The following is an 11165-nucleotide window of genomic DNA, read 5'->3' on the forward strand; positions in this document are numbered from 1 at the left end:
CAAGGAAAGGAGAACACTGACATACAGTCATTAAAAGGTTAAGTCGAGCTGTGAGGTTCAATCATTGCGCTGCCATCTAGAGGCCAGTGGAGGTATGAACACTACATGAATATTGAAATGCTGATTATATTAACTGATATATTATTATATATATATTATTCATATTAATGAATGTCAGTGGCACTGGGCAGCATGAGCCTTTGGGTTGAGCTGTTATTGCTGAACTATAATCTGCTCGGGGTCTGTGGCTGCTGTATCTGCCCATTATAATCTCTCCTTCCATCTGATGCTGGAACCTCTGCAAATCCCCCATTACTGCCCTGCTCTTTTCTCAAGCTGAACTACAATAATAAGAGAGACGTGTGGTTTCTAGCGCCCCCTCTGGCTACACATGAGAATTACTGATAATGAAGCGAATGCATCACAGGCCTCTCCAGGCAGCAGCGCATGAAATAAAGGGTAACTAGATCAAATAGGACAGTTTCTCAATTTATAAGATGTGCTTTCAGACATTCCAGTCAATGAATGGACATTTTTCTTTCTTTCTTTCAATATGTTTACATCCACTGGCTTAGTTATTTTAGTTAGTTGTTGTCAGTCTCATTAAATGGTATTTAGTTTTTAATAATTTTATGCCATTGTATCGATTATAACTTGTCTTTCATCTGCATAAAATTTGCTGTCATACTGTTATTATTTGTTTATCATGAAAATCAAATAAAATATTTTCAAAAAAAAAAATAAAAAAAATAAAGGGTAACTAACCCTGACACTAAAGCTCTGGCCCTACTTTCCTCAGTCGCACTCGCTGGCCACAAATATATATTTTGCCAATAAAGAGCAGATTTAATCACATTTTCCATAGGATTCCCATCACTTTTTTATTTATAAGGTAGAAGAGCTCGGCTGCCCTTATTGCCCCAGAGACCTGCCCCTCTTGCACATGAATCTGGGGATTCATTAAAAATCATTCAGGGTAAAAGATTTGAGATTTTGAGCAGAGACGGGTTTTGGGGTAAATGTGAGAATATTAACAGAACTGAGCGATGTGCAGATTTCCTCCGGCTCCAGCCACAGCCACAGTGTGGCCCCCGGGGGACACGTCCAATGAATGCACCGCTTTATTCCTCAGACAAACCTCCCCGAGTACCTGTAACATGGAACATATACGAGTGGGACTGCAGCTGGATTCCAAAATGCCGTTAGATTGTAAGCTCTTGAGGACAGACACATTGCTCATGTCAATGTTACCCCTGTACAACAATGATTAAATCGTCTATAAGGGAATCAATATGGCAGCTCACCTCTTTAGTCATGAAGTTAATGGCACAAGCGCTGGAGGAGCCACTGCCCCCGGCCACCACTAGCCCGTCACTGGCAAACCTGACTGCATAAAGGAACTGCCCCTGGAGATTGGAGGCCGGGAAGGGAATATCTTGTAAGAGTCCAGAGGAACGGAGGTCCCAGAGCTGCAACGCGTTTTGTGCCACCCACGAGCCCGTCACTATCCTGCCCTCCTGCAACAGAACCCACAGTGTCTTTATCATTGTAATAGATCAACTCCCAGCACCTGTACTGATACATACACCAATAGTGACCCCCCCCAGCAACTTCATTTTAGTCCCCCATACTTAAAAGTAGGAATGCACCGAATCCACTATTTTAGATTCTGACAAACCCCCGAATCCTTCAGTGAAAGATTCGGCTGAATACCAAACGGAATCCAAATTAGCATTTGCAAATTAGAGGTGGGAAGGGGAAAAAAATGTTACTTCCTTGTTTTGTGATGCGATTTCCCAAATTAGGATTCGGATTGAGTTCAGCCAGGCCGAATCCAAATCCTGCTGAAAAAGGCCGAATTCTGAACTAAACGCTGGATTCGATGCAAAGAGAAGGCATTTTACATTAACTGCTCATGATTGTCCCACTAGGCCCCCTATACTTCCTGGGACCAGTCATGTGACTCATTATTACTGGGCCTCACAGCAAATTATTTTTTAGGCCCCCGAAATGTCTAGGAATTGACCAGTTTTACTAATATTAATTTAAATTGTATATGAATTATGGTCCCCTATACCTCCTGGACCCCCCTGCAGCCGCCGGGTCTACTTCCTCTGTAGTTACCCCCCTTCCTGGGACCCCCAGCAGTTTCAGGGTTCACTTTCTCAAAATGTCCCGCCTGCCCAATGTAGAGAAACTGCCAGTCTAACACTGTGCCCTTTAACCTGCAAAACTATTTGTTTTCTTTACTGACACCTAGTGGCCGAATAGTGATGTGCAGCGTTCAGCACTGACTGGACACATTGGGGCAAATTCACTAAGCGACGAAGCGCCGAACGCTAGCATTAATTCGCTAGCGTTTGTCATTTTCGTTACTGCGCAAATTCACTAACGAACGCTGGCGTAGTTTCGCTAGTGTTACTTCGCAACCTTACGCCAGGCGAATCTTCGCTAGCGACGTAACTACGCAAATTCACTAACTTGCGCAGTGTACTGAACGCTACCTTTTACGCTAGACTTCCTTCGCCACCTCAGACCTGGCGAAGCGCAATAGAGTCAATTTTTTTTCTAAGTCCCAAAAAACGCTGGCGTGTTTTCTAAATGATGGGTGATAGGCTGAAAAAGATCGAAAAAATTTTTGGGGCTCCCCTCCTTCCCCCCTACATTTCCTGACTCATGGCAACTTACCTATACAGTGGGCACATGTGTAGGGCAAAATAAAATTTTTATTTGCTGATTTGAAGGTTTTATAGGCATTTGTAGTGCTGATACGTGTTCCTCCATTGAAATGTGAATTTCGCGCCGTATGCAAATTAGCCTTCGCTAGCGTAACTTCGCTTTATATAGCGAATCAACGCTAGCGCAACTTCACAACCTTACGCTACCCCTGAGCGCAACTTCGGATTTTAGTGAATTTGTGGAGCGCTGGCGAAACTACGCCTGGCGAAGTGCGGCGAAGCGCGGCGAAGTTGCGCCTGGCGCAACTTCGCATCTTAGTGAAGTTGCCCCATTGTATTTCTAGTTGTATCACTAGTTGAATCTCTAGTTGTATTTCTAGTTGTATCTATAGTTGTATTTCTAGTTGTATTTCTAATTGTATCACTAGTTGTATCTCTAGTTGTATCTCTAGTTGTATCTATAGTTGTATTTCTAGTTGTATTTCTAGTTGTATCTATAGTTGTATTTCTAGTTGTATCACTAGTTGTATCTCTAGTTGTATTTCTAGTTGTATTTCTAACTATATCACTAGTTGTATATCTAGTTGTATCTCTAGTTGTATCTATAGTTGTATTTCTAGTTGCATTTCTAGTTGTATTTCTAGTTGTCTCTATAGTTGTATTTCTAGTTGTATTTCTAGTTGTATTTCTAGTTGTATTTCTAACTATATCACTAGTTGTATCTCTAGTTGTATCTCTAGTTGTATCTCTAGTTGTATTTCTAGTTGCATTTCTAGTTGTATTTCTAGTTGTATCTATAGTTGTATTTCTAGTTGTATCTATAGTTGTGTTTCTAGTTGTATCTATAGTTGTATTTCTAGTTGTATCTATAGTTGTATTTCTAGTTGTATTTCTAGTTGTATTTCTAGTTGTATTTCTAGTTGTATTTCTAGTTGTATTTCTAGTTGTATTTCTAGTTGTCTCTATAGTTGTGTTTCTAGTTGTATTTCTAGTTGTATTTCTAGTTGTATCTATAGTTGTATTTCTAGTTGTATCTATAGTTGTGTTTCTAGTTGTATCTATAGTTGTGTTTCTAGTTGTATTTCTAGTTGTATTTCTAGTTGTATCTATAGTTGTATTTCTAGTTGTATTTCTAATTGTATCACTAGTTGTATCTCTAGTTGTATCTCTAGTTGTATCTATAGTTGTATTTCTAGTTGTATTTCTAGTTGTATTTCTAGTTGTATCACTAGTTGTATCTCTAGTTGTATTTCTAGTTGTATTTCTAGTTGTATCTATAGTTGTATTTCTAGTTGTATTTCTAGTTGTATTTCTAGTTGTATTTCTAGTTGTATTTCTAGTTGTATTTCTAGTTGTCTCTATAGTTGTGTTTCTAGTTGTATTTCTAGTTGTATTTCTAGTTGTATCTATAGTTGTATTTCTAGTTGTATCTATAGTTGTGTTTCTAGTTGTATCTATAGTTGTGTTTCTAGTTGTATTTCTAGTTGTATTTCTAGTTGTATCTATAGTTGTATTTCTAGTTGTATTTCTAATTGTATCACTAGTTGTATCTCTAGTTGTATCTCTAGTTGTATCTATAGTTGTATTTCTAGTTGTATTTCTAGTTGTATCTATAGTTGTATTTCTAGTTGTATCACTAGTTGTATCTCTAGTTGTATTTCTAGTTGTATTTCTAGTTGTATCTATAGTTATATTTCTAGTTGTATTTCTAGTTGTATCTATAGTTGTATTTCTAGTTGTATCTATAGTTGTGTTTCTAGTTGTATCTATAGTTGTATTTCTAGTTGTATTTCTAGTTGTATTTCTAGTTGTATTTCTAGTTGTCTCTATAGTTGTGTTTCTAGTTGTATTTCTAGTTGTATCTATAGTTGTATTTCTAGTTGTATCTATAGTTGTGTTTCTAGTTGTATCTATAGTTGTGTTTCTAGTTGTATTTCTAGTTGTATTTCTAGTTGTATCTATAGTTGTATTTCTAGTTGTATCTATAGGTGTATTTCTAGTTGTATTTCTAATTGTATCTCTAATTTTATTTCTAGTTGTATCTATAGTTGTATTTCTAGTTGTATTTCTAGTTGTATCTATAGTTATATTTCTAGTTGTATTTCTAGTTGTATCTATAGTTGTGTTTCTAGTTGTATTTCTAGTTGTATTTCTAGTTGTATCTATAGTTGTGTTTCTAGTTGTATTTCTAGTTGTATCAATAGTTGTATTTCTAGTTGTATTTCTAGTTGTATCTATAGTTGTATTTATAGTTGTATTTATAGTTGTATTTCTAGTTGTATCTATAGTTGTATTTCTAGTTGTATCTATAGGTGTATTTCTAGTTGTATTTCTAATTGTATCTCTAATTTTATTTCTAGTTGTATTTCTAGTTGTATCTATAGTTGTATTTATAGTTGTATTTCTAGTTGTATCTATAGTTATATTTCTAGTTGTATTTCTAGTTGTATCTATAGTTGTGTTTCTAGTTGTATTTCTAGTTGTATTTCTAGTTGTATCTATAGTTGTGTTTCTAGTTGTATTTCTAGTTGCATCTATAGTTGTATTTCTAGTTGTATCTATAGTTGTGTTTCTAGTTGTATTTCTAGTTGTATCTATAGTTGTATCTTTTGTTGTATTTCTAGTTGTGTTTCTAGTTGTATCTCTAGTTGTATTTCTAGTTGTATTTCTAATTGTATCTCTAATTTTATTTCTAGTTGTATTTCTAGTTGTATCTATAGTTGTGTTTCTAGTTGTATTTCTAGTTGTATCTATAGTTGTATTTCTAGTTGTATTTCTAGTTGTCTCTATAGTTGTGTTTCTAGTTGTATTTCTAGTTGTATTTCTAGTTGTATCTATAGTTGTATTTCTAGTTGTATCTATAGTTGTGTTTCTAGTTGTATCTATAGTTGTGTTTCTAGTTGTATTTCTAGTTGTATTTCTAGTTGTATCTATAGTTATATTTCTAGTTGTATCTATAGGTGTATTTCTAGTTGTATTTCTAATTGTATCTCTAATTTTATTTCTAGTTGTATTTCTAGTTGTATCTATAGTTGTATTTCTAGTTGTATTTCTAGTTGTATCTATAGTTATATTTCTAGTTGTATTTCTAGTTGTATCTATAGTTGTGTTTCTAGTTGTATTTCTAGTTGTATTTCTAGTTGTATCTATAGTTGTGTTTCTAGTTGTATTTCTAGTTGTATCTATAGTTGTATTTCTAGTTGTATCTATAGTTGTGTTTCTAGTTGTATTTCTAGTTGTATTTCTAGTTGTATCTCTATAGTTGTGTTTCTAGTTGTATCTATAGTTGTATTTCTAGTTGTATTTCTAGTTGTATCTATAGTTGTGTTTCTAGTTGTATTTCTAGTTGTATTTCTAGTTGTATCTATAGTTGTATTTCTAGTTGTATCTATAGTTGTGTTTCTAGTTGTATCTATAGTTGTGTTTCTAGTTGTATTTCTAGTTGTATCTATAGTTGTATTTCTAGTTGTATCTATAGTTGTGTTTCTAGTTGTATCTATAGTTGTGTTTCTAGTTGTATTTCTAGTTGTATTTCTAGTTGTATCTATAGTTGTATTTCTAGTTGTATCTATAGGTGTATTTCTAGTTGTATTTCTAATTGTATCTCTAATTTTATTTCTAGTTGTATTTCTAGTTGTATCTATAGTTGTATTTCTAGTTGTATTTCTAGTTGTATCTATAGTTATATTTCTAGTTGTATTTCTAGTTGTATCTATAGTTGTGTTTCTAGTTGTATTTCTAGTTGTATTTCTAGTTGTATCTATAGTTGTGTTTCTAGTTGTATTTCTAGTTGTATCTATAGTTGTATTTCTAGTTGTATCTATAGTTGTGTTTCTAGTTGTATTTCTAGTTGTATTTCTAGTTGTATCTCTATAGTTGTGTTTCTAGTTGTATCTATAGTTGTATTTCTAGTTGTATTTCTAGTTGTATCTATAGTTGTGTTTCTAGTTGTATTTCTAGTTGTATTTCTAGTTGTATCTATAGTTGTATTTCTAGTTGTATCTATAGTTGTGTTTCTAGTTGTATCTATAGTTGTGTTTCTAGTTGTATTTCTAGTTGTATCTATAGTTGTTTCTATAGTTGTATTTCTAGTTGTATTTCTAGTTGTATTTCTAGTTGTATCTATAGTTGTATTTCTAGTTGTATCTTTTTTATAACTTGCAAGTTTATTGTGAAACAGCAAGAGTCAAAATGTACAGACTGAGAGTGTATAAGCAGGTTGACATTGCATATGACACAGGCAACGAGTACCATCGTAAGCAAGTTACACAATGAACAAGCAGAGTAAGAGAAAATAACAGAAAAAAAAACATAGTAGAATATCAGAAAATAAATCTAGTTGTATCTTTTGTTGTATTTCTAGTTGTGTTTCTAGTTGTATCTCTAGTTGTATTTCTAGTTGTATTTCTAATTGTATCTCTAATTTTATTTCTAGTTGTATTTCTAGTTGTATCTATAGTTGTGTTTCTAGTTGTATTCCTAGTTGTATTTCTAGTTGTATCTATAGTTGTATTTCTAGTTGTATTTCTAGTTGTCTCTATAGTTGTGTTTCTAGTTGTATTTCTAGTTGTATTTCTAGTTGTATCTATAGTTGTATTTCTAGTTGTATCTATAGTTGTGTTTCTAGTTGTATCTATAGTTGTGTTTCTAGTTGTATTTCTAGTTGTATTTCTAGTTGTTTCTATAGTTGTATTTCTAGATGTATTTCTAGTTGTATCTATAGTTGTATTTCTAGTTGTATCTTTTGTTGTATTTCTAGTTGTATTTCTAGTTGTATCTCTAGTTGTATTTCTAGTTGTATTTCTAATTGTATCTCTAATTTTATTTCTAGTTGTATTTCTAGTTGTATCACTAGTTGTATTTGTAGTTGTTAGTAAAAGGGGACAGAAAATAATAAATACCACCAGTTGTTGAACTATAACTTTCTGCCGCTGTAACTTGAAACTCACCTTGATATCAATTCCGGGGCCACAGATATGGGGGCCGTGGATTACGCTCCTGGCTTCCTTCGTTATGCGCTTGTCCCAGACCTTAATGAGAGAGAGCGGAGCAGCCCAATTAATAGTGATTGTGGAATCTGACAGCAGCCCCCCTGCATTAGTCCAACATTGCCAGTCCAAACCTCCTATTGGACCAGTGGGGCCCTACTGCAGTGCACCCCCCGATACAGACTGTAAAGTAAGTGCAGTGCAACTGTCGGCTCAATGTGAGGGGCTCCCCTAGATATTGTGGCACAGTCTATACGTCCAACTGCTCCTCTCAACTGATCTGCCCCATAAGAACTGAGAGCTGAGTAACCCTGGGTACTTGGGGAGCTCATAGTTACACTTCTCACCTTCACAGAATTGTCCCACCCGCCCGTCACAAACGTGTGATGTTCCTCAGGGTGAAACCTCAGCGCGAAGATCCGACGAGTGTGAGCTCTTGTGAGAGAAACGTCATCATCATTCAGCGAGTCCAGAGCTTCCACTGTGTCTAGAACCTGCCAGAAGCAACTGTTAGTTTGGTATTGTGACCCCCCATGTGCCCATTCTGCCCCCCAAGATCCCATTCTGCCCCCCATGTGCCCATTCTGCCCCCCATGATCTCATTCTGCCCCCCATGATCCCATTCTGCCCCCCATGATCCCATTCTGCCCCCAATGTGCCCATTCTGCCCCCATGATCCCATTCTACCCCCCATGTGCCCATTCTGCCCCCCATGATCCCATTCTGCCCCCAGCAGTAAGAGTGGGCACCTGGTTGGTGTGACTGTCGTACAAGCGGATGTTTCTGTCCTTCCCGGCTGTGCCATATAAACTCCCGTCCATTGAGAAATCCATTGTATTAATTTCATTTCCTTGTTCTGTGATTGGGAACATTTAATATTAATGAATCCTGTTCCACTGTAACCAGCAACCGCCCCAACATCTCACATCAATCAACTTCACATACTTTATTCCCTCCTACACAAAGTCATGGCCAAACAAATATATCATTTCTCCCTTCCCCTTGGTGAATTCAATTGCCCCTTGTTGTACCAGTGAGTGAGAAGACGTTTAGTTGAGACTGAATATCATACACGGAAATTATTCCATCCGCTCCGGCCGCCACCAGCAGGTTCTGACTCTTGGGATGATAACTCAGAGCTGTCACTGCTTGTCCGGAGCGCTGCCCGGAATAGAGTGTCAGCTCAGCACGGCCACTTTCCACATTTATTGTCTGAAACACAGGAGTGGCACATGTCATATTAAACACTGGGACATGCTTATTATGTACCATGTCTTATTTGGGCTATAAAGGTTGCCACATCTTGCCCTACTGTCTCCAACTTGTCCTACTAATTCCATCATGCCCCACTGTCTCCATCTTGTCCTACTGTCTCCATCTTGTCGTACTGTCTCCATCTTGTCCTACTGGCTCCATCTTGTCGTACTGTCTCCATCTTGTCGTACTGTCTCCATCTTGTCCTACTGTCTCCATCTTGTCCTACTGTCTCCATCTTGTCCTACTGTCTCCAACTTGCCCTACTGTCTCCATCTTGTCCTACTGTCTCCATCTTGCCCTACTGTCTCCATCTTGTCCTACTGTCTCCCACTTGTCCTACTAATCCCATGTTACCTACTGTCTTGGTCATTTCTTGAACCACTGTCTCCATCTTGCCCTGCTATCAGCATCTTGCCCTCCCTACTGTCTCCATCGTGTCCTACTGTCTCCATCCTAGTTACTGTCTTCATCTTGCCCTATTGTCTCTATCTTATCATACTGTTTCCGTCTTGTTCTACTGTTTCCATCTTTCCCCACTGTCTCTGTCTTTTCCTACTGTCACAACCTTGCTCTTCTGTCTACTATCGTGTCCTTCTGTCTCCATCTTGCCCCACTGTCTCTATCTTATCCTACTGCCCGACCATGTCTAGCTTGCCCTACTGTTGCCATTGTCTCTATATTTTTCTTGTGTTAATGAGCTTTCTCACTTTCTTCCTACTCATCAATGTGGTTCTAAGGGACCCCACTATGTGCAGCACCGAAAGCTGTATGTACCATCTGAAGAGAACATGAAAAGCACCCCTGTAGGTAATGGGGGCATCTCACTAACTGGCACAGCAAATTAATGTTCTCCAGACCTAATTTACCAATATATATTGAAATAGTTCATAAATGAAGGCTCTGCTTATTACCTGGATGGCTCCATTCCCAAACCCTGCAGCCAGTTGCTTTCCATTGGGGGAGAATCTCAGGCTATAAATTCCATGGGTGTCCTTGGCCAGAGGAATGTGATGTCTCACGAACAGATCCGAGTAGGTTTCCACCACCTCATCTTCTGACCCCTCATCCACACTCTCCCCACAGCTTCCCAACACCTTGGACTTCAGGATGGCCTCCTCTAAACGCCGACGGGACATGCTGGGCAGATTCTGAGCTTCACAAGAGAATTGTAGCACTTTTGGGTTTATTGGTTGGTCTGTTCCACAAGCCTCGTAGGACCCTCCCTAGACCAGATGGACCGATCCGTTCTTTCCTCCATTCATACTTTGTATGTTTCTATCATGGATTGTCAATAACAAACAGCTCTAGCGCCCCCTGTGTGTGAGTATGGAAAATAGATTTCATCCTGGGTAAATGTCCCACCCCTAGTTACCAGCAAAGGGCAAGTAGTACCCCAGTAATGGGTTTATGCATCAACAACCTGGCATTTTCCTGGGCATTGCTGGGCATTTATCTCACTGGGCTAATTAAATCACTTACCTCGTTCCCTGAGCAATTCCTTAAATCCCATTCGTCGATCCCCCCGGCAGCTGTCAATCATATTTCCATTTCATAGGCAGCAATGGGACGTTTGGGCCAATAGGAACCCAGAATCAGTGCAAGGACTGATAGAGAATGATCATAATGTCCATGATAGTCAATGGCAGGAGGCGTGAGCAGGGAGTGGAGCAGGGAGTTGTGTTAGAGCCGTAGCCCAGGCAACGGAGATGCCACACTGATTAACAAGTGAAAGGGGTTGGAGCACAAAGGCAAATAGTAACTGCTCTGTGGCTACTTGTAGCCTCTCCCCATTCACTGCTAACTATTGTTATAGCAACCGCCTGGGGGTTTATGGGATGGAATCAAGTTACACTGATCCAAGTCCTCTCAGTACTGATCATAGGCAAATCTACCTGCATTAGGGCAAATCTCCCATGCAAATAAATAAGGGTAAATGATTCTAATATTTGGGAAAAGTATTACTGATTTCAGTGCAAGCCTTCAGCCAGCAAATATTAAAGGGAAAGTTCACATTTTAATTAACTGTCAGTGCAGATATTGATATTCTGATACAATTAGCAGTTGGTCTTCGTTTTTTTTTATTTATTTTTTGGTAGCTTTTTGTTCAGCAGCTCTCCAACAGCTATCTGGTTGCTAGGGTCTAATTCACCTTAGCAACCAGGCAGTGGTGCAAGCGAGACACAGGAATACGAAAGGGAGAGGGGCTGGATAGATAAGCACTGCGTATCTTGACAGCGCTATA

The 11165-nt window shown here is 38.0% G+C and overlaps 1 protein-coding gene across 1 annotated transcript; it reads right to left on the reverse strand.

Annotated features, from left to right (window-relative positions):
- Window positions 1-860: 860 nt before the first annotated feature.
- Window positions 861-10604, reverse strand: LOC108717276 (uncharacterized WD repeat-containing protein alr3466). Its single transcript, XM_018264160.2, has 8 exons — window positions 10403-10604; window positions 9835-10237; window positions 8698-8878; window positions 8416-8522; window positions 8014-8160; window positions 7628-7708; window positions 1305-1517; window positions 861-1150 (listed from the first exon to the last, which is right to left on the reverse strand). Exons 2-8 carry the CDS (start codon window positions 10057-10059, stop codon window positions 1031-1033), a joined length of 1074 nt encoding a protein of 357 aa, XP_018119649.1. The 5' UTR covers window positions 10060-10237; window positions 10403-10604; the 3' UTR covers window positions 861-1030.
- Window positions 10605-11165: the final 561 nt, after the last annotated feature.

This window comes from Xenopus laevis, chromosome 5L (genome assembly GCF_017654675.1).
Source record: "Xenopus laevis strain J_2021 chromosome 5L, Xenopus_laevis_v10.1, whole genome shotgun sequence".
NCBI lineage: Eukaryota > Metazoa > Chordata > Amphibia > Anura > Pipidae > Xenopus > Xenopus laevis.